Below are 24,646 nucleotides of genomic sequence, written 5' to 3' on the forward strand. Positions count from 1 at the left end.
CCTCTTCTACAGAGATATATTAACCCAAATTATAGATGCATATTTTTCTAATTTACCCCCTTACAACAGAGTATCCTCAGATGCTTAACATACAGATAGTCTGCGATCCTCAATGTGCCAAGGAAGAAGTTGTATCCAGGTTAAATGGCTTAAAGTTAAGTATTGAATATATACATTTCATGCAGCATTACGTGTGAGTAAACATATTACCGAGAAGCATTTTGTCTTGTGCAATAATTTTATGTTGGTTTGATATATTACTGAAGTTATAATTATTGTCAGTATTTAATGTTGCATGGTGTGAACTCCACATATTATTAATGGCATGCAGCATTTCATCACTGGATCGTCGTTCTCCAGACATAAAACTAATAAACACAAACTGTGCCAAGCTACGCTCACTCTGTTTTGGTATATAGACCATTCTAAACACTGTAAATATGAATTCATCAGTGTGTATATAGATTCATTTTTTGTATAGACGGAAGTACATGTAAAAATAATATGGATGTTTTGTTGTTGGGTATATTTATCTGCAGTAAATGTGGCAGCTGCTTTGCCTCCTGCATCACATTGAGAATGTGAGCTTTTGCATAATGTTATACTTACATAAATGTAAAGTATTCAGATGGTGTCATCGTCAGACAGGAAATGTCAATATATGTGTATTTTTACAATCCGAGTCATTTTCATGATGTTAAATGTGCAATGGAAAATGTATACTCAACGAAATAAAGTTTAATGGGATTTGATAAACAATAAGCTTGTTTCTTCTACTTATTCTACTGTACATGAATTATATAATATATATTTATTAAAAATAGATTGTATATTATGTTATGTATTATATATGTATACATGTCTATGTATACATATATATGTATATACCGTTCCGCGTGTCCGTCCGTCAGTTCGTTCGCGTGTCACACGTTCGTTTCTGGAGCAGAACTCTGACACTATTTAACTTAAGAACTTCAAATTTGGTATGATGGTTGACAGTGTGGTCTAGTTGTGCCTTTTGTGGGTTACAAGTCCAGGGTGCCCAAACATTTTTTAAATATTGACCAAAAACTGTTTTTTTTTTACTTCAATTTCGTTTCCGGAGCAGACCTCGGAAACTATTTAATTTAGGAACTTCAAATTTGGTATGATGGGCACCCATGACTTGAGGAAGGTGAGCTAATAACAAGCTAGATTGTGCTAAATAGACTAATTCCATTTGTTCTAAAAGGGCAAAAGCTTTGGTAGGGGTCAAGCAGTGAGCGGGGGTATGTGAGCCATGCTCACTTTTGCTTTGTTATTATATCTGTATTATTTATATAACAGTAACAAAGCCCTAACGAGTTCTAAAAACTCAGAAGGTAAGAGTGATATGATTAAAGAGACCTCAAAAACAGCAAAGCATTCCTCAATAATTGTATTAAAATGAGTTGCACAGGGCTGCTGTTACTCAATCGAGAACATAGGACAGTAAACAGACCTGAAATGCTAGAAACTTAAAGGTGCCGTGTGTAGGATTTGGTGACATCTAGCGGTGAGGTTGCAGATTGCAACCAACTGAAACTGTCGCCAAGCGTGTTGGAGAACTATGGCGGCCAACGTGAAAACGCAAATGCTCCTATCTAGAGCCAGAGTTTTGTTTGTCCGTTCTGGGCTACTGGAGAAACATGGTGCCCAGCTCCGTTTGTAGATATAAATGGCTCATTATAAGGTAACGAAAACACAATGATTCTTATTTTCAGGTGATTATACATTAAAGAAAACATGAATGCATACAATACATTAATATTATATTCCATTTCTGCCAATAGATCCCCTAAATGTTACACACTGTTCCTTTAAGCTTCTCATTGCTATTGGGGCAGTGAAAACACTGATTTGGTCTTGTGATGTAACGCATGTATACATTACACTGAAAACAGTCTTAGTCATTTAAGAAAAGTATCTTTTGGTAAACGTATGGTTAATGTGCAGTATGATGTCAACCTCTGTTGAGACGGAGCGGAAATTCATATCAATGAGACGCTGTCAGTCACTGATACAGTAAATTTACAACAACAGAACATCAACTATTGATCACATTCGTATTGTTTTTGGAGTTTGGTCACATACCATAAACCTGGCTTAGAGGGAGAGCGGATTGCCCATCAATTGGAAGGTCAGTGGAAGTGTCGAAGTGTCCTTGGGAAAGACACTTGACCCCAAATAGCTCCCAAAGGCTTAGCCATCGGTGTGTGAATGAGTATTTAGATTAGATCCTGATGGGCAGTGTATGAATGTTTGTGTGAATGCTGACATGTAGTGTAAAGCGCTTTGAGTGGTCTGAAGACTATAGAGAGGCGCTATATATATGAAAGTAACATTTGATGTCACATTTCTTTTCCACTAACTTGCACTGTAACAGAAAAATACTTTGAAAACAAAGTAAATCCTCAAACCATATGCGGCCCTGCCCTCAAACAGTGATGAGGAGAGTTAGTTCGACACAGTGCCAGCAAACCCAGCACCGCTCTGACTGTGAGAGCTGGCACTCATCCATCTGGGTGAATGGGTTGAATGGGGGCTATCAGCAGGATGGAAACAGCTAATGTGCATCATGTACCGATGTGCCCACAAACTGAACGAGCAGTTTCATTTATTGACCTGATAAGCTGGCACTTTACCAAATTGATCACCCCCAATGTTGAAATCACGTTTTGCAAAGCTCATTACTGCTAATAATTAATACACATTTAGTAGTACACTCTTAAATCTTAACTGTCCCTGTTCTGCTGTAGTACTCAGGAATAAAGTGATTAAGTTTATTTTTTCTCAATCATATCCCCAGTATGACAAATTACTCTGTCCTTCCTCAGAAACTGGATATTGCTGATGAGAGGTGGCTGAGTACCTTTTGACAACAGCTCCATCTAGTGTCACATCTGTGGAGACACACAGCTTCCTACGAGTAATCAGTGTTGAGTTACATGAACAAGTCTTAATTTATTAAAGATAGATGTTGTGCTGCTTGAGATTGAAATAGAATTCTAGTCATATATTTAAACATTTGTATTAGGTAATCCATATCCTGCTTTTTCTGTGTTGTGGATTTCAAATGCTTTTCTCCTCCAGTGAGAAAATAGATGTAAAGAAAAAGTATTTTTTTATGTTTTCATTTATGTTTTAGCCTCATAATGTGAGGTAATGCTGTAACAAACAGTTATGCAGATGCTCTAGACAGACAATATCATTTTATAATTATATTATTTGCCGCTGTGTAACCCATCTTAAGTTATTTCAATACACTCAAAACTCAAGGGACTTTTGTGAGATTGACCCCTTAATGGCTGAAAGAGTAAGTGAGCGCTTCACTGCCACATCTCACCCAGAGGGTACCCACAAGTTCCTCTGCACAAAGTTCATTGAAAAAAAATCAGATGTAAGTAAACAAACAATATTTAGATATCCACAGTAGACCATCTGCAATTCTTCCTGCTCACATAATCATCATTCATTATGCTCAGTTAGTGTAGACCTGCTTCAGGGCAAGTCTTCGACCTTTTGAACCCTCTGCTGCTCCCCTCGCTCTGCCAGAGGCCACTAGATGTGTGGTACAGAGTACAGACGACCCACTACTAGATCAAGGCCATAATAAATTGGCAGATTGTTAAAGGCAGTGTGGTTGGCATGAATTTGAATACCCTCTGTGGCACTTTATATAATATTTCTAATATCTTATGTTTTATTAACCACTTTTAGTCACTGAATGGAGACTTAAGCTGCCACAAGGCAAAAGTCAGTATTTCATTCACCCTAAACAAATGAACATGCTGGATTCTGTTCTATTTTACACTCCAGGCGTATAAACATTTACCTTGCAACATGTAAAGCTTCAGAAAATTCTGTATAAAGAATTAAAGGGGTATTAATTAGTATGGCTTTCATAAATGAAGTTGTGCTATGAAACACATACCTTTACACAAAATGCTCTCACATCTATACAAGACTTAAACCTGCAGTGGGCAGAATGTTTTTGGCATCATTGGGCCAAAATTCCATAATAAGCTTTCAGCATATTGTAATTCAAGTGATCTGAGAGATAACTAGACTTCTGCACCTCCTCATGGCTCTGTTTTCAGGATTTAGAAAATCTAGCACATGACAGGAGACTTCGGCCAATCACAGGTCATTTCAGAGAGAGAGTGTTCCTATTGGCTGTGCTCAAGCCATGTGAGCGGTGCTTAATATTTCCACAATTGATCTCAACATGGCTGCCGGGTCACAAACTCTCTCATTTTACAGCTAAACAGTACAGTACAAGAAGTTTCTGAAACAATTTGAAGCGAGAAATAGGCATTACAGTAACAGAACATTGATTCATATTTGATCAGCGCTGCCTAGTTTGACCGTTTGATCGGAGTTTGCGAGTGATTGACAGCTGCTCAGAGACGACAGACTCCAGCTCTGATTGGTTGTTTTCCTCCGGTCTGTGAAATCTTGCAGATGCCATTAGGAGCACCGGCACATGATTTTTTTGAGATTACCTGTCAGGATATACTTACCGTTTTATAGATATAACTTTCTGTAACTGGGTTTTCATGCTGTTCCTCAGAAATGTTTGTTGTAAACTCTCGTGTACCTGTTTAATAGTGAAATGCCATTGGATAAAGATAACATTTTAATGCCTTATGTTATATTCTGCTCACAGCAGCATGTTTTTTGTGGAGGAAGCTTGTGAGAAAAACAGAACAATCAATTCTTACAGTTTGTAACTTTACTCCAGAGCTGCCTGGCAGATGTTATACGTGGAACTACAAGTCGCAACTCGAAAATGCCACATTAAATTGCCAGGTTGCTGAAGGCACTTTGGTGTGGCATTTGTCCTCTGTACTATCATTTATATCGTATTTATTTTAGTTTCCGATTTATTCTTAAGACTTATTTTTTAGCTGAATCTACCGACTGGAAGGTCTGGGCAGGAAGTAATGCTAAATAAATAACTTTTTATTATATAACTAATGCGTTCATACTCTATGAAAGTGACTTCAATTTGAGGGGAAAATGCCAAGAAGCTGGTCTTATAGGACCATTATAATACCATAATGATCTAAACATACAGTAACTCCCATGAGTCCAGCCTTACAGAACCAAGGAAGGAAGGTCATGAATAATGTATGATAGTCCATCACTCACACACACACACACACACACATACACACTCGCCTCTTCTCTCAGTGTGTTCCTACGTCTTTCATCCTCTTTTCTCCATCTCTCTGTTTTCTGTTTTTTCCCGGCGGATTGTGGAAAAAGGCAAATCTTCTGTTGCCTTCTGTTGAATAGGTTATTTGTAAATACAGCGGGTCCGTCTCCATTCGACGAGGGGGCCTGAAGGATGAGCACTTGGCAACGTAGCGCCCAAGGCTATGTGTGTTTATCAGGCTCAGTCTCATTAATGGTGGCAGTTGTGGCTTTTTAATGTTTCCTGCTGGATTTCCTCAATAACACGGCCTCTCTGCTCTGTGCTCGCTTTGTTAAGAGTGATTAATTAATGTAATGAATTTGACTTAACATGATCTGATGGCACTGTGTGTGTGTGTGTGTGTGTGTGTATGAATGTGTGCGTGTGTGTGTGTGTATTTCACACTACACCGAAGCGACTGATTAGCTCTTTTTCACTCAGTGATTGAACAATTTGTTTCACTCCTACTGTGAACCCCCTGCTCTTTAAATCTAAGGCCAGAACAAACCAAAGATCTTTCTAAGATTAAACCAAGATACACAAAGCATTGAGAAAGGCCGCTGCTTCTCCTGCTACAAATACAAAGGATGGACAAAATAATAAGAACATATGTGCATTCTCTGAAATCCTGAACGAGCTGATAATGATTTCATTTTTGAGAAGCTTTTAAAGCTGTTTCTTGAACAAAATTTAGCAGGGACTCCGTGAAGGATGTTGCTGACAAGCACTAAACACACACGTTATTCATTTGGGCTATGATCGGGCCTGTGCACGGCTTCTATTTTTCAACTGATTGGTGTTAAAAACACTGGTCCTGAGAACGGGTCAGTGTGCTGCACACTGTGGAGAAAAATCACTGTGTTTACTCAGAGCTGGAGGGACAGAGAAAGATAAATAAAGAGATGGGAAAACTAACATTCACTGTAGCTGAGAATACACAGAAATGCATTTGGTGATAATGATGGTGGTGGTATGATGAGGTGTGTGTTTGCATGTTTCCACGGCGATCACACGGAGGCTGGAGTAATCTTCACCCCTGGTGTTTTTTATCAGCCGCAACAGCAGTTGTCACTGCGATAGTGTCACAATCGTGGAACATGCAGTCATGAAACTTTACAGGTGTATAGCAGAGATCAAAATGTAGGCTGAGTTCAAAGATGGGTGTGGTGCAAGAAAGTTTGCTGGAAGTAGGGGTGCAAGGAGGGTGAAGAGGGGAGATGTCACGCATCATATTATTGAGCCAATAGCAATAGAAATGGAGCCAATAGCAACGCACGACCGCAGCAATGCACGACCGTGTCCCAGCCTCTTTCAATAGGCCTTGTAGGGGTGTAGGAAGTGGGGAAGGGACCATTGACCCCCCCCCCCCCCCACACACTGTACATCCCTGGCCCGTTGTGGTGTCACGGCTGGTGTGATCCCATTGTAAGAATGTTTCTGTCGTCCATCAAAATAATAAAAAGCAACAAGTAGGTCCAGTATTATATGATATGATTTTATTGAGACCTAATATATTGTAAATTGATTATTTATTATCTGGTATGATTACCTGGTTTTAGTATATTTAAAGCTACTGTCTTTTATTACTTTTTATTATTTCAAAGAACTACTGTGTCTCACTCAATATGTGAATTTAAGCACGTTCATGCATGAGTGTATGTATGATCTATGTTTTATGCGTGTATGTACATTGTGACTTTGGTACGTTGTGTGATACAGTGGCTCGGGAGCCCACGACAAATTTCCCTCTGGGCCAATAAAGTATATCTTATCTTATATACACAAATGAAAAAAAACAATACCACAATAAACTTTTCAAAAGAACACAAAGTAAGTCAACATAAGTCAACAAAAGAAAGGTTGGCAGTTAGCAACAAGCTGTCTACACCATAATGGAATAATGAACTACCCTTGAGGAGCTTCCACCTCTTTCTTTTAAATATGAAACTCGTCTTACAGACAAACCAAAGTTAGTCCAGAATCAATTAAGACAATGCAATGGCACATCTATGTAACTCTCACTCGTTATTCTAATTAACCTAACCTTAATGTTAAAAATATAGATTGTTAATGGTACTTAAAAAAGTGCATTCCCTGAAACAATGTAAACCCCCCTCTGTACTCTACTCAAAATGGTACAGTCTGACTTCCCGAAAGCCTATTGGACCATTTGAATCTCTCACTTCCTGTTTGGCAGTTTGGACCCATGGCCACTGCAGGTAACATGCAACAAACATTTTGTCACTTGAGGTTACACATATATCCAATAAATGATGAATTAGTATGCAAACGGAAATGACCAGACATTACTTTTGCTTGCAGGTTAGCATGCTATACCACATTATGCTTATACTTACTCTTGGGCTACACAATTTGGCAACACAACCAGGACTACATTCACCCTGCTGAGGAAAACCCAAGGTACAATTGAGAGGTTAAACACATCTGAGCATTCCTATTAATAAACAATGGAGTTTAAATCTATTGAAGTCTGGGTTATTTATTAAACCTCGACTCTATTTAATGAAATTAAATTGTTTGCTTTTTTTCACCTTTTTTTTTTTTTTAAAAAGGTATTACTGCTTGGCTTCCTGAAATATTCCTTGAGAACTCCCTGTTTTAATCACTGGTGTAGCACAGCCAGATTCAAAGCCTGATTAGACTCAAGGGACTTGAAAATTAGCATTTGAAGAACAGCCCTCCCAATATGCACCCCTTTCAAAATCTCAAAGCCACCCCCAGTAGTGACTGCCTGCTGCCACTGACCTAAGCATGCAGGAATTTGAAAAGTCAGCGGTCACACGGGAGGACAGATGGTCCAAACTGAGGGCTGTGAAACCACCAAGGGGCTGAATGCCGTGGTGCCGATACCACTCTGTGCTAAACGGGTAGGAAAATTAGAAAAACAGAAAAAAGCTGTTTCTCTCTTTTTCTTTTTCTTCCTCTCCCTGCGCCAGCTATTCATTTGGTGTCATATTGGAAAAGGTCACATTTTGAAGCATGGTGTCTCTCCTTTTATATAGTTTTGGCCATTGTTCCTAAAAGTAATGTTATTCAACTAGTTAAAGTGACAGTAGGCAGAATGTTTTTGTATCATTTGGCAATAAATTCCATAATAACCTTTCAGTATATTGTAAATCGAGTGCTCTCAGAGAAAACTAAACTTCTGCACCTCCTCATGGCTCTGTTTTCAGGCTTTAAAAAATCTAGCCCAGGACAGGAGACTTTGGCCAATGACATTTCAAAGAGAGAGCGTTCCTATTAGCTGTTCATTCAACAGAGGCAGCGCTGATCAAATATGAATCAATATTCTGTTACTGTAATGCCTATTTCTCGCCTCAAATGTTTTCAGAAACATCTTGTAGTGTACTGTTTAGCTGTAAAATGAGAAAGTTTGCTCCGGCTGGTGGGCGGTGCTTGGTATTTCCTCAACTGATCTCAACATTGCGGCCGGGTCACAAACTTTCTCATTTTACAGCTAAACAGTACACTATAAGATGTTTCTGAAAACATTTGAGGCGAGAAATAGACATTACAGTAACAGAATATTGATTCATATTTGATCAGAGCTGCCTAGTTTGACTGTTTGATCGGAGTTCATGAGTGATTGACAGCTGCTCAGAGACGGCAGGCTCCAGATCAGCTCTGATTGGTTGTTTTCCTCCGGTCTGTGATTGCAGATGCCGTTAGGAGCACCGGAGGACACCGAGGCACATGATTTTTTTTCAGATTACCTGTCTCACACACTACTATGTTTTATAAAAATTACTTTTTTAATAATATTTGCTCCAATTCTACCCACTTCCTGCTTTAATGACAGAAATCTGGGATCACGGTGACATTGCTATGAAAAGAAGTCAGAAAGGGCAAGGGACACGAGCATCAGACTATCACGTAGGTTTTAAACACACTTTGTTGTAGCATGTTTCCAGATCTCAGCAATTACTTTTTGAGTATCATAACTGTGAGAAATGATGGCCAAAGCTATTAAGTATAAGACTAAAAGTTGTAATCAACTGGAACTTTCCTTTAAAGCTACTGTATAGGTATCTATGTAATCTTAGTGTAAGAAATAGGAAAGAAATGAAACATTTGCTACTGCTTGTCATGGCATAGCAAGCCTCTGGCAGCCTGAGGGCTAAGTCTGTGTTTGCTTTCTTTTAGCCCAATCTCTATGCTCTTTATCTCTCTCCTCTGCTGCAGGCGCCGTCTGCACACACAACATCTCACTGTGACTGCAGCAGCCAGCATCCATGTGTCTTTGTTTCACCTCTAACAAGTAAGAGAACAGGGATAGAACATGGTCATTATCTCTAACCCTCCCTCATTTACCAAAGGGCAATGAGGATCATGAATGTTTTCTGTTGAGCTCTCCGTTAACTAACCATATACAGTAGTTAAAGACATTTACACCTGGGAACTGCACAGTACTACCCCAGTCTTCTATTAATAATGACTATGATCCTCTATGAAATTCACTGTAAAAATGAGCAAGTTGTGACCACAAGAGTGTTTTAAAATTCAAATCATGTTCATATTTTAAAGGAATAATCTTTGTCACTGACTACAGTCATCATTAGCACTGAGCAGATTACAGTGTAGAGTTTTATCTTTTTTCCACAACAGATACTTAAAAATTGTCCATCTTAGAATAATATACCATGATGTCATATTTAGGAAAATGTGCAATTGCCACTATATTCAGCTGGTATATCCAGAGTTTTAATGTTTCCTCATTAAAAGGCTTCCTCCTTCACCCTACAATTTTGCCAAAATCAGCCTGAAATTTGACAATCATTTCAAAAGAAATAACCAATTACTTCCGCAATAGGGCCTCCAATTTCCGATCTAAATAGCCCTGGCACATTCACTTTCTGCTGTACACCAGGCAGCCGTGCAGCATTAATCTCTTTCACTGGATAGGCCAGACTGTGGCAGCTACAGTACTCCAACTGGGTGGGAAAACAAGCACAGTTAAGAAACACTTGCAACACTTAAAGTGCCATAATTGTAAAGCCAGTTCAGCAAGGTCATAGAGGAGGCGCTCGTGGCTCAGGCCAAAACCTGCATGGAAGGAGTAAATGCCATGAGAAAAGAGGAAGCTGGCAGAGACATCAATTACCAGAGTGAAATGGCAAGCGGCGCCAAAAGCACTCTCTCAAGTTAAGAAGGCACGATGGAGGAGCAGGGAAGTGGGGAGCAGAAGCAGGGAAATTGAAAAGAACTTTTGGACATGATGATGAGAATTAAACTCATTATCAGTGGCCCCTGTGTACTGTCATTACCACAGCCACTTTACAGAGGCTAGCTGTGAAGTCGACGTGTCATTTTTAACTAAGAAATAGCACCCAGCCGCATCTTGCCAGGATGCAAAACTAGCCCAAGGACAATACACTTGAAAGCCAAACCACATGGTGCTGCACATATGAAGGGAACAATCGCAGACACTGACTGAGATGAAGTGGGACAGCATTGCTGGAAAACCAGGGTGCACCACACTGTAAGTTATCTAATATTTGTAGTTAGACTTTTTCATCTCGGGGTTCAGATGCCATGAGGGGGTCCCTTGTGTTCCTACGCCCCGATCAAGTGGACTTTGAGCAATGTGAAGACAGGCTTTGGACTCATTAATGGACTTATTTTAAGGGACTTGCATTATTTCAGTGTTCACTGGACTGTTTTCTATTTTGGATTTAAAATACTAGTTTGGGACTTTTTATAATATGATTATTGCATCTTGTATTACTACTTAATGCTACACATTTTCTCTCACACTCTCTCTTTTGTAAATTGCCTTTTTGTCATCATAAAGGACAATGCACCTGTCCAGAGTCAAGAACTGTAGCTGCTGTTAATTAAACACTTTAACTCACACATTCACTTATGTCAGTTTTTTCAATCATGTTAATGCCCTTAAGTTTTTTTAACTGAATACGTCACCGTCCACATGGAGCTGTCTCCATGCTCTTGAAATGAGAACACTACTTAATGCCACATTCAAATTCACACGACTTAAGCATTTCACAATTTAAAGATTTGTATTTAAAGCAGCAGTAGTCAGTATATTTTTAGCATCATTGGACAAAATTCCACAATATCCTTTCAGCATATTGTAATTCAAGTGCTCTGAGAGATAACTAGACTTCAGAGAGAGAGAGAGAGAGAGAGAGAGAGAGAGAGAAAAAAAAAAAGAAAGAAAGAACGAACTGTACCACTGTACCACTGTACCACTGTAGCTTTAAGTCCTGAATCAAGCTATAAAGGCAAGGCAGCATTTGGAACAAAACATTAAAAAAACGTCCCAGACTTTAGCTGGAAAGAAAGAACAGCAGGTGGTTTCATGAAAGCTCTCTGAGCAGTTGCTTAAAATGTTCTACAAGTTTCATGTTTGCTGCTGCAATCTAATCCCATCAGATCTCTCGGCCTCAGTCTGCTCACCTGCTGTGACTCCCCATTCTCACCCCATAGTTGAGATGATCGAAGTCCGATGGACACATTCCAGCTCGCTCCGCAAACAGACCTGAGCCCTTTCTGCTAAATCACAGCCAAAAATGTGTCACAAATACATTACTGTCACTTGCTTTCCAGTCTTAATATGTAAAATGTGAACGCTCTTTTCCATATCCTCCTTTCCCTGCTCCTCCTGTATGCTCCTTTTTATTGTCCTACCTCTTTATCATATCCTCATTTTACTAGTCCTCCACCTCTTTCTTCCTCACTTTATCTCCTAATCCTCACTATCCTATCCTATTTCCAGCCTCTCCCTCTGCACACACACACACGTTCAGACCCCGTCACACACTCTTTCTGCTCTCTTTGCAGGGATGAGAAAAGTGACTCAGATCCTGGGATCTTAGGGATGAGGCTCCCAGTCCAAGAGATGGGACAGTATAAACAGCAGCAGGCCCGGCCAAACCCCACAGTCCCTCTGGATGCCTCTCACTGTGAAAAAGAAAGACCACTCCACAGAAAAAAGACCCCCAACTGCAAACAGCCCAGAGCTTAAAGTGACAGGCCTGCATGCCCTAAAGTAGACTTTAGACCTTCATTTAGGAACATGAGTTGCTTCTGGTGAAGATTTATGCTTTACTTTTCTATACTTTTATGAGCCAGGTGATCTTGCAAGTAAACTGCTCCAACTTCAAAGTGGTTTTTGATGGATGCTTTAAGAGATATTTCATCTGGTGATGCTTTCAACTTCTTTTTTTAAGATGATGCTGCAGTAGTTCAGCCACAAATCAAACCTCTAATCTCCACTCTGCTGTCAGTGGTGGTGTGTTTATCTGTTGCTTGATTTTCGAGATGTTTTTGGAAAACATTTGAATCCCCCGTTTCTGAATCACACGCACTTTTGTGTGTGTTTTTGTGCGTGGGTGAGTAAACCTGCTACATAATTTTTTTAATTGTGTGTGTGAAAGACAAGCTGCAAACCCTATCAAACATATTGTCAAAAACAATTCCTTATTCACCTGAAGTCCTGTTACTTAATGACAGCTCTAACCTGGAACTCTGTGTTAAGCAGAGACGTCTCTGGTTAGCTGGCCTTACAGCTGCAAAGCGACTAATAGCTTGCAGATGGAAAGCTCCACATTCTGTCAATATACAAAGATGGCTTCTTGACTTCTTAGATATAGCAGGTATTGAACACTGGGCTGCAAACATGCACTTGGCAAAAAGAGAAAATATATCACATTGGAAACAAGCAATCACTACAATTCAGAAGTTTTTATTTAAATTATTTTGTTGTTTGTTTTTCTTTTTCTGTAGCTACTTGCCAATTTTGTATTGATTATTACATGGACATTTGTGATTATATTCTTTTACTCTAATAGTGATCTATCAATTTGTAACCCCACCCTATATAATTATGCTTCAAAAACCAATACAAAATTGATCACAAAAAAAAAGACAAGCTGCAAACCCTGAACAGAAAACCACTTAATCCCCCTGCTATCTATCTAACATGACTGTTAGTGTAGGTCTGATGCTTTCCTCTTCCAGCAGCTGTTCCCATTTGCTTGGCTGCAGCCCTGGAAGGTGTGGTCTGTATGAACGATGCTACATCCTTTGTTTAAACCGTTCAGTATAACATTGAATAGTAAGGAAGCCTTAGACTCGTGTTGATTAGATGTTATGAACTTAAAAAAAGGTGCACTTGTTTTAATGCGTTTCCATTTTTTTTTTTATTCCCACCTGTAGGAGGTAATTGAGGATGTGTCCACTCAACTCAAAGGAATTAAACAACAACTGCGATCGTGCAAAACTCAGGAACTTGGATTGAACCCCTTCGACTGAAGTTAAGGAGGAAGAGGAGCACTAGATCGAGCAGTCCAAGGATCGAGACTTTGGCTTGATGAGAGGGAAAAACCGCGAGACAGGAGCGCCAATTCCTCTCATCACCAGGACCATCACCATGGGCACCGTGCGCTCCTCTCCGTGTGCGTAAAGCTGCTGTGGAGCATCATCCACACATTATGAGACGCCATGGCATGTTGTGACCGAGGAGTTCAGACTCTGCTGGCCGTCGCAGGAGCCTTCGTTGCCTTCAGTCTCATGACCATCGCCATCGGCACCGACTACTGGCTTTACTCCCGGGCTTACATCTGCAACACCACTAATGCCTCCAACGACGACTCCCAGATCCAACCCAAGAAAGTCAGAGGAGACCTGACGCACTCCGGGCTCTGGAGGATCTGCTGCATCGAAGGTAAACATATAAAGTCTAATAGAATAGAAAGCTTTATTGTCATTGTATTAAATTCAACGAGATTCACAGTTGCCACTTATAATAATGATCAATTTATTTATATAGCACTTCTCAAAACAGATGTTACAAAGTGCTTCACAAGACAATAAAAGCAGATAAATAAAGTAAAAGATATGGTAACTGTTAAAACAGAACACCACAGAACATATCAATAATAATAGAAGTGGTAAAATGGTAGGACAAGTTAAAAAACAAATATACATGGGCAAAAGTTTTTTTTTCTGGTCAGTGCTTTTAAAACAAATACTTTGACAAGACTGAATGAGGCAGATAAAACATATAATAGATAAAACACACACACAGTTATAAAGTATATAAGTTAGTAGCTGTTGTGCCATAAACTTTTTTGTTACTTTCTTTTTGTTGTGCTCATTTGCACTGGTGAACATTTTGTCCAAGAATGAGCCAGCTGATGGCTTTGTGATTGTTTTAGGGTGGGGAGACTGATCAGATAGTCATTACATGTTCTGTCAGTCAGATAAACTGGATTTAAATTAATGCTAAAATTGGGATTTGTGAATGAAAATATTGAAAACGCTGTCCTTTTCTTGCAAAAAAAAAAAGCACATAAATAATTTCCTATTTGTTTGGTGTGACCATGCACCAAAAATGGAAATCTCCCAATTTCTATTGTTAAATGCCTTCAATAGCATTTGAAAAGTGACGTGGGCATGATATTAAATAGGAAGAATTGGAGGGAAAGTGCTGCTTGTTGCGCGCAAGGGCGGTGTTGTGCGTGCGTAATGCTCCCTTTGCTTCAGTTTCCCTTATAAATGATCTTAGTTTGTCACTGAAAAAGCTGCTCGATGGACAGATCATGATAAATAGCAAATGCTTTTTTATGTTTTACATTTTGTTACAAGCAAGAAATGTCTCTTGCCCAGTAATAATAATTTAAGGATTCATCCTTAATTGTCTCAATAACTCGATATGGTTGCTTGGCAACTACTTCCATAAAACAGCTTAGACTGGTGAAACAGCTACAGAAGTAATGTATCAGCAAGAACCTGACTTGCTCCATGAAATCCTGTCAACATTTTCTCAGCTGTTGTGCTGCTTATTCATGATCCCCAACACACACATGCCTGAGGAGCTTTTGGGGCTGGGCGTCCTGCCCTGGTCGAGCAGCTAGTTTGGGTTTTTGGGCACACATTTACGCACGACTGCTTCATTGGAGAGAAGCCAGATCGATGAGATCGACGAGTTGATGCTTGGAAGTAGTCCCCACCAGTGACGTCTTCTATCAGAACCTGCCTTTTGTGGCGCTGTCCACTGCTGCTGGTGCTGAAATACATGGAAAGCTAAATAAATAAATAAATAAGCCAGATGCAAAGGGGCCAATCAGGGCACACTGTAAGCTAGAAATAGTCAGTTGCTGACTTGTAACGTATTCTCTTTGTAAACACCACCACTGAAGGCAGAATTTAGTTGATGAGCTTTTCCACCTACAGGTGGTACTTTGGCATGTTTTATGACTTTTCATTCATGTTTTGCAGACAAACAAGTTGCAGTTCAGAGGAAGAAGCAATTTGATTTGTTCTGTGATTGCATTTTCATTGTCCCAATCACATCACAACATTAAGAATAATAGTATATAATAGTAGTTTTCTTTTCCATACCCAAATGATCATTATTCTGTTGTAGTTAGGGCTGCCCCCTCTTAGTTGATTAGACAACTAACCGGTCATTTTGGTCTTAGTCGACTAAGATTTCTTTAGTCAATTAGTGCTGAATGACTTATTTCCAAGACGCTTATGAGCACATCTGTGGTAAACACAAGATTTAAAGTGGTGCTTTTATGTGATTCTTTGTGGAGAAACTCAGTTTTTACAGATTTGTCGATTAAATCAGCTAATCGATTAGTCGATAAAGTCGTATGAGTGTCAGTCGACTAAGAATTTCTTTGGTTGTGAAACAGAAAATGTACCCAGAACATTCCCCTGGATGCTTTCAGTGTCATCCAGTACATCTCTCCCAGTTCATTGTCTATGGATCAATTACACACTTTATACCCTATGACATCACAAATTTGAGCTTTATCACTGTAGTTTCTGGATTTGGGAGAGAGTTGTTCATGTTAAATAATCTTTTTGGACTGTCACATAGGGAGATAACATGTATGAATTTTGAAAATGGGCGTAGTTCACCTTTAAATTTAATCACATAGGCAATTGGGATACACGCCCTAAAGTTGAGCTGCACCCTCTTTTGCTAAATGCGTTCTTAATATGCCAAAAATGAATAGTAATTATTGTTTCTGTCTAATATGTGTACATTTTCCCTTTATGGTTTGTTTTTGGAGAAGGGTCAGTTTTAATTGTCCACTCATTTGACTGCCCAGTCGAGAGATAATCTCTTCCAGGAACAAAGAACGAAGATGGAACCCAACCAGATATATTAGGTTAAATGAGCGGCATAAATAATGGGCAGGCCCCGGGACACGTTGGCTAATCTTGTAGAAGAAATTATGCGCGCCTCCCTTATGTGCCAAACAGACGTCTGAATGAGTGTTGTGTCTTGTAGAACAAGGAGGAGGTTCACTGAAGGTGAGCAACGATGGCAAATGAGCTTTTAAGGGAAACAAAGTGAAGTCTTGTTCTGCAACCAGTGATGCTGAAATACGACAAGAACTCTCACTTAAGCCAGTCACCCCCGACCGCTGAACATGTCAGTGGCACTAAAAGATATGACGTGTTTCAAACAGACATTTGGTCTGACTCTAAATGAACAATCCTGCTGATTTGCTGTGAGCCACCATCTCACCAAAGTTTTTTTCTTAATGAGATTGTTTGTGATTCTCTCATGAAGGCTGCTTTCTGCTTTCATGGCTTTGTTAGTGTGTGTGTGTGTGTGTTTCTGTGGAGTATCCCAGTGTGTGTGTGTTAGTCTGGTGAATGCATTAGTAAGATGTCAAAGGCGTCCTCTGAGTAGCGGAGCTAGAAATGTGATTCTGGGTTGCCGGGGGTAGGTTGCCATGGTGAAGCTATGCTGAGTAATAAAAGATGGGCTCCGGTCTCTCAGACAGATGGGCTCTGGGGAGATACCCCCCCCTACTGAGCTCACTCTCTTTCTCTCTCTCTCCTCTCTCCATCTTTACTCACTGTCATTCCTCTGTTTATTAACTCATTGGCTTTCTGTGTGTTCTTTATTAATACAGTTATTTTACGTTGACATCTTCACATCTTCACAACACAAAAAAAAAAGATTCTTTGTTATCTTTACCCTGCACCTGTCATCGGTTTTTCCTAGACCTTTTTTGGATGACACAATCGAGAGAAAACCTTCCAATTACACTGAAACACTGATCTTATAGATGTATAATACATGCCAGATACACTCACACACCCAGTAGCCTATAATGATTGTGTTACACATGGATTGTGCTTCTGTGTCGATCCAAAGACTGTGCTTGGTACATAAAAGATCAAAAGGAAGCTGAGCAGGGGTTGAAGAGGAAAACATTTTAAAACACGGGAGCGAGAGAAGTGGGTAATTGAGACATGATGGTGGTAAGAGTGTTGTAAAAAGAGACAGAGCATGAGAGTTTAAAGAGACTGAAAGAGTGAGGAAGAGAGAAAGAGAGAGAGTAGAGTTGGTGAAGATGGGATGAGTCTGGGCTGTAAAGGATGTTTCATCACTTTATCTCTGCTTTTCTTTCACTCTCTTTCCCAGTAGTCTCAGACATTAACCGTCGAAATTAAGCAGACAAATGTGACATTAAAATGTTGTGCTGATGGCTGGAAGGAAGTCACAATATTAAGTAGAAACATGTTAAAGGTTCCTTGTGTAAACAACTGCTGTTCAACATTTGTCATCAAAACACATTTGTATCCTTATGGCCTAACAATCATGGTAAATGCATTTCCTAGCTCATAAATCATTTCCGCCACAAAATTTGTAAATCATCTAGATGTGCTGTCCACCACAAAATTCCAGTTAGCGCAAGGCTATGCTAACTCTAGGCATGGGTGGATAATGAGACAATGGGCCCCTGGGCACAGACATGCTAAAAGCCCCACCAGCTCTCCTACATACAGTAGGAGCAAGACACACAGACTCATGCAGACCTGTAGTTTTTAGCCTCTTATTGTTGTTTTGTGTCTCTCTGTATTCGTCACACTTCCCTCTGGGGTTTTGTGTCTCTTTGTAATTGTTTTGGTCTTTTTGTAGTTTTGCATTTTTGTCTGTGATTGTTTTGCCCTTTTTGTAGTCGTTTTGTATCTTTGTAGTTTTGTCTCTTTGTGATAGTTTTTTTGTCCCTTTTGTAGTCATCTTGAGTGTCTGTGGAGTTGCTTTTTCTGTCTTTGTTGCCGTTTTGTGTCTCTGTGGTTGTTTTGCATGTCTGTAGTAGTTTTGGTCTCTTTGTAGTCATTTTGCATCTCTTTGTAATTGTTTTGTGTCTCTTTGTGGTCATTTTGTTTGTCTTTGTAGTTGTTTTGCATCTTTGTAGATGGTTTGGTCTTTTGTAGTCTTTTTGCATCTCCTTGTAGTCGCTTTATGTTTCTTTGTGGTAATTTTGACTCTCTTTTTGGTTAGTATGTGTTTGTTTGAGTGACATTTTGTAGGTGCCCGGTAGGCCCGTTTAGTGATCCATCCATGCCTATAGGATGCATAAAGCCACTCAGGCATAGACAGAATCAGCCAGTGGTTACAGCTAATCAGCTAATGTTCACACTGATTATGATTTAGTAGCCACAACCCGGCTCACCACTGGCCAAACCCACAGCAAACAGTGTATGCTCCCTCAAAAATTGATTTGCAATAGCACATTTAAGTGAGGCTGAATGTCAGTGATACGTACAGCACAATGGCTTTAAATGTACCCTATGGAGTTTATGTTCAGTGTTAATGCATTGTGTATGTATCTTTAAAGCCTGACAATTTTGTTGAATGCTTTTCCTTCCTTCTTTCTTATAGATTTTTTAAATATGTTTTAAATTTTGCATTGTTTACTTCCAGTTTTTCTAGCTTGCAGTCCTCTTCTTCCTAACCTTTGCTGCTGCTATGTTTCTTAATGCGTTTTTGCGGCCTATTGTCAAATAGAGGTATAGAGTGAAACCTTTGCTTGTGTGTGTGCACAAAATCCAAACAAATAGCTGACCTGCACATGATAAAATTGCTCCATTGCGCTACAAAACTTCACAGGGTACATATAAACCAGGCAGATCTGCTGAACAGATGTAAGTGAGTAAGTTGGTCCAGTTGGGTTTCTTTCAGATGTGAAGATAAACTTTATTTACTTTTAATATTGTGCTTATTAAAAGAGCATGAAGAGCATGGAGTATTGATAACTCTTCTTCTGTTACGAGAATAACAGAGCTCGTACTGCTGATACATTTTCAAGGATTATTGAGTTTATGAGAGAATCCGAGCTGTGTTAAGTCTAGACATGTTATCAATTGCACACAGATGCATGGCCATTGCTACGTGTGCAGGTGTTTTACGAGTGTCTAGCGTAGCTCCGGAGCAACTAACACAGTGGCAGAGGTAGAAATGACAGGATGCGGTGGCAAAATCAGACGTTGGACTTTTAATTCAAAGTCTAACCTTTCAATATTCATAATGCTCCAATGTTTTATTCTCTTAAAAGTGGAGGGAAGATTTTCTCGGTGAAGAGACTGGGTCTTTGAATAGAAGGTGCCTGAGGGGCTTGAGATCTTCAGAACCTCAGATCCACAGCAGCCTGTCCTCAAATGCTTTCTGACATGGTTAGAGGTGAAAACAAAACAGTTGAGCACTATAGTTTAGACTTTGTTCAAAAATCAACTTTTCTATAACTTATCTGTCTCATGAGCATAAAAGCTGCACATCGGATGGTCAACATGTAGTTCCGTTGACACCAATTGGGGAATCTCATGTCCTGCTCCGTTATAAAGAGACAGCAATTCCTGTTGTCATTTCGTCCCTCTCTGCTTCTCTGCAGGTATCAACACAGGAAGCTGTTTTCGGATCAATCATTTTCCAGAGGATAACGACTACGATACAGACAGCTCAGAGTACATCTTACGTAAGTCACTGCAACCGTCTTCAAACACTTAAACCCTTAATCCTCCTGTCTTTTTTTTTCTTCGAGTGGTGATGGAGTTATCACAAGGGTACTTAATGTGTCACGACATTTCTATCCCTCCCGCATAAAAGCCTGATGTCATGACAGTAACTGGAGCTATGGAGATGATGGAGTGTGTTGTGTGCTGATGAGTAATGGGGTCTAAAACACGACTTTACTCACAGAGGAGCACATCACACATTTGACCAGTTTGATGAGGACATGTCACCCTGAGCGGTTACTCTCTAAAAACTGTCTAAACACTATGGAGGGGGGGTCTAGGTTATTACAGTTCAATCCATCTATTCATTTTCCTCGAGGTTTCAGGTCGGCTTCACTCTGCATATCACATTTGGCTTCTAGTTTGATGCCCTGTGCCCAAAGCAACTGTTTGCTGTTGTCTGAAATGATGAATTTCAATACAGTCATGGTCTCACTTGGTTAGTGTCATGGAAACGGAGGAACCTCTGCTAATCAGGTCTCAGTATCCGTGGAAGCATTCATCTGTTGAACCTGAGGCAGCTTCTGCTCCTCTTTCACTCCCTTTATTTCTATGTCCACTTAGAGCAGAGTTACGACATGTGTCAGCCAGGAATGCCATATATTGTTATTTTCAGGACAGCCTGAGCTAATGAGAAAGGTCATCAGTTGGCACGTGAATAGTACCATGAACGTATAGTAGGATACTTGTTACGAAAAAGAATTTGACGCAGTTTGCCTCCACAAGGTTTATGGGATCAGAAAACCCTTATTAACTACATTCTATGTTTTATAATAGCTGTGGAAGAATTCTTAGGCATAATCCGTATGCTGATAGACGGTGCGTTTTAGTTAAAGGTGCCCTGTGGAGGTTTCTTGTAAACAAACAAAAGTTCAGTTTACATTCAGTGTTACTCACCAAAACTCATTGTGTGTATCCTTGAGCTCGAAAAAATGTGTTGAGAATGTATCCTTCCTCATGAAACATTTGCAAAGCAGGTTTTATAAAGTATTTTAGATCCTACATTGTTTACCTCCATGGTTGTTGGCTAGCAGTCTTCTTCTTCGCTGGCTCTGCTGGCACATTGCTGCTTATGTGCATGTTACTGCCACCTGTTGATCAGTGTGATAGTGTGATACCATTGGCAGGAAAGTGTATCACATCAAGATAAACTAGAATTACGGACTTGTGGTTGTAGGTCTCCACCAAAATATCATAGTATAGTATGCAATAAAAATGTCATACAATAGTCATAGTATAGTATGTCATACTTTTTTTTTTTTAAAAGTCATCGTATAATATGTCATAAAAAATAAGTTATTTTATAATATGTAATAAAAACTTCATAAAAATGTCATAGTATAGTAGGCAATAAAAAAATAATAAAAAAGTTGTAGTATAGTATGCCATAAAAATCTCATTAGAAATATGATAATGTAGAATGCCATAAAGATGTCAAAAAGTCATAGTAAAGTATGCAATGAAAACATTATTAAAAAGTCATACAAAGTCATAAAAAGTATAGTATGCCATACAAATTTAATTTAAAATGTCATAGTGCCATAAAAATGTTATAAAAATATATTGGTATAGTGCGCCATAAAGATGTCATAAAGTCATAGTACAGTACAGTATGCCATACAACTTTCATAATATAGTATATCTTAAAAATGTCATTAAAAATGTCATATTGCCATGAAAATATATTAGTATAGTACGCCATAGAGATGTCGTAAAAAGTCATCATATAGTATGTCATAAAAAAGTCAGAGGATAGAATGCCTTTGTTTTTATACATTTAAAGTGATGTGTTTCTTCATTCGTATTGACAAGAAGGCTTCACTGTCTCTATAGCATATAATGATATAGTTTGTCATAAGATAGTAAAAAAAAAGCATAGAAAATGTCTGTCATAAAAAAATGTCATAGTATAGTATGCCATTAAAATCTCCAATCAATATTTTTGTATTAACAATGGATTAAATGTATGATTAAAATGAGCAAATAGCTGGTGATCATAGTGGAGCATTTGGCAGCCAGAGATCCAGATATTTACCTCAGAGTTGGTGGAGAAAACAAAGCTAAAAGACGAGCGTCATTATAAATGAATCACATGCTGCTCAGCCTTTGTATTTATTGATTTAAAGTGATGTGTTTCTTCATTAGCATTGACAAGAAGGCTTCAATGTCTCTATCTTGTATGAACAGGTATAGTGCGAGCATCGAGCCTATTCCCCATTCTCAGCACCGTTCTGCTGATGTTGGGTGGCGTGTGTGTCGGGATTGGACGCGTCTACAACAACAAGAACAACATCCTGCTCAGTGCTGGCATCCTGTTTGTGGCTGCAGGTAGGACGCGACTGACAGAGCACTGGAGATAAACACACAAACTGGTGCAACAACAAATAGATTCTGTGCAGTGACACAGACAGAAAGAGGGAGAAGGCAGACACAACACAACTCTCTCTTTGGCATCTGTGTTAGGTTTTGTATCCTTCTTTTAAAGTTACCATAACTGTTCATATATTCGAACAAATTTTTTTATTTATGCCTTTTCCTTACGGCATATTTTGTTGTTTTACATAAAACAACAAATAAAGTGTTGATATCTTACACCCCTTGTAGCGCATCTTCCCTTTTCTTTGAATCCATTGTTTCTCTCTAATTGGCAGTGACAAATAATTATTTGTGATTATACAAAGAAGAATGTCAGAAGGTGAAAATCTGCAGGAAAGGTGTGAATGTTCATGTTGTGTTTTCATGATAATACTTAAGAGGATTCTATCACTTAAAGCTGCAGAAGGCAGAATATTTTTGGCATCATTGGGCAAAACTTCCATAATAACCTTTCAGCATATTGTAATTCAAGTGTTCTGAGAGAAAACTAGACTTCTGCAGCTCCTCAAGGCTCTGTTTTCAGGCTTTAAAGTCGGTCTGCCCGTGACTTTGGCCAATCACAGGTCATTTCAGAGAGAGAGAGCATTCCTATTGGCTGTTCATTCAACAGACGCAACTGTCAATAACTCACAAACTCCGATCAAACGGAGATCCAGATCGGCTCTGATTGGTTGTTTTCCTCCGGTCTGTGAAATCTTGCAGATGCCATCGGGAGCACCGGAGGACACAGAGGCACATGATTTTTTTTCAGATTACCTGTCGCATGCACTACAGTCAGGATATAGTGACTGTTTTATAAAAATAACTTTTTCTGAATCATATTTGCTCCATTTCTACCCACTGCAGCTTTAATGAGGAACAGACCCGTATAGATTTGTAAAGATGATTTTCTCAGATGTTGAATGTGATGAAGATAGATGTAGAGAGGTGGAGTGTGTGAACCTAAACTGAATCAGCCTCTTGATGAACTCAATGCTGTAGTATAATCTGTAGGCTTCATCATCCACTTGTGTTTTACAGCTTTTCTTTCATCTTATTTCTCTTCATCTCTCTCTCCATCTCCTCCTCTCTCCTCTTCTCAGGCCTGAGCAACATCATTGGCATCATCGTCTACATCTCCAGCAACGCCGGAGATCCCAGTGACAAGAAAGACGAGGACAAGAAGAACCACTACAACTACGGCTGGTCCTTTTACTTCGGCGCCCTCTCCTTCATCGTGGCCGAATCAGTGGGTGTTCTCGCAGTCAACATATATATCGAGAAAAATAAAGAGACGCGCTTCCGAGCCCGACGCGACTTTATCAAAGCCACCTCCTCTTCTTCGCCATACTCTCGCATCCCGAGTTACCGCTACCGTCGGAGGCGCTCACGCTCCAGTTCGAGTGACCCGTCCCGCGAGCCCTCCCCGGTGGGGATGAAGATCGGTGGAGGAAGTGGGGGAGGAGGGTTGGGGATGGGTTTGCCGATGGGGGATATATCTCTGTACTCCCTCAGTAGGGACCCTCTGAAGGGCGGGAGTGCGACTGCAGGGCCTTACAGTCCAGAGAGGGACTCTAGGTTTTTACAAGTCCACAACTGCTTCCATAAAGATCTGAAAGATGGAGTGAACAGGAGGACCACGCCAGTATGAGGTCAGAAGTGCACTGCTGTGTAAAACAATAAGCCTGATGGAACACATTAGATATTGTACAGTTGATGAAAAAGGACAAATCCTCCCCGGGGCTGTTCAGGCAGCAGCGGTGTTGAAAGGTCAGAGCTCAAAATAGTTTTTTTCCTTTGCGTCCCTCTGTGACAGAAAAGTGCCAATCTGTGTTTCATTCGGAGGAAGAGGAAAGGTGATATCAAAAATGACTTTTTATGATGTGACTCCGTATCTAAAACGTGGATACAGACATTTTGTAGCAACATTTGAAGAGTTTTGTTTTAAAATGTGATAGCCACTATTTGTGAGTGACGTCTCCTTTAACAGACAGGCTGAAAAATGTTGTATTTGTTCTGGCATTCTTTTGCACCTGATTCAACTGTTATCAGGCCATTAAGTAGGCGTTATCAGTCGCTACAAGCACCATAGATGTGGGTCATTATGGGCCTACTACACCTACTGCGTTGTGAAAGTGAAACTTAAAAGCAACATGTTGTAAAACTGAATGAAACGTAACGTTTTGAAAACAAACAAAAAGGCTTCTTTAGGTTTAGGCAACAAAAACCCCACTTAGTTAAGTTTAGGGAAAAACATTT

At 39.6% G+C, this 24,646-nt stretch overlaps 1 protein-coding gene across 1 annotated transcript; it reads left to right on the forward strand.

The window, feature by feature from the left end:
- Positions 1-7,387: 7,387 nt before the first annotated feature.
- On the forward strand, positions 7,388-24,543 carry LOC141764934 (voltage-dependent calcium channel gamma-4 subunit-like). Its single transcript, XM_074630635.1, has 6 exons — positions 7,388-7,437; positions 9,422-9,497; positions 13,418-13,925; positions 19,909-19,992; positions 22,220-22,360; positions 23,491-24,543. Exons 3-6 carry the CDS (start codon positions 13,703-13,705, stop codon positions 24,036-24,038), a joined length of 996 nt encoding a protein of 331 aa, XP_074486736.1. The 5' UTR covers positions 7,388-7,437; positions 9,422-9,497; positions 13,418-13,702; the 3' UTR covers positions 24,039-24,543.
- The last annotated feature ends 103 nt before the right edge of the window (positions 24,544-24,646 follow it).

The sequence above is a fragment of the Sebastes fasciatus genome, chromosome 3 (assembly GCF_043250625.1).
Source record: "Sebastes fasciatus isolate fSebFas1 chromosome 3, fSebFas1.pri, whole genome shotgun sequence".
NCBI lineage: Eukaryota > Metazoa > Chordata > Actinopteri > Perciformes > Sebastidae > Sebastes > Sebastes fasciatus.

Bases quoted from the DNA above. Each gene is read 5' to 3' on its own strand.
- LOC141764934 (XM_074630635.1), top strand. From the start codon at position 13,703: ATGGCATGTTGTGACCGAGGAGTTCAGACTCTGCTGGCCGTCGCAGGA. The intron at 19,993-22,219 runs GTAAGTCACTGC...TTGTATGAACAG, and splicing joins CAGCTCAGAGTACATCTTAC to GTATAGTGCGAGCATCGAGC. The intron at 22,361-23,490 runs GTAGGACGCGAC...TCCTCTTCTCAG, and splicing joins CATCCTGTTTGTGGCTGCAG to GCCTGAGCAACATCATTGGC.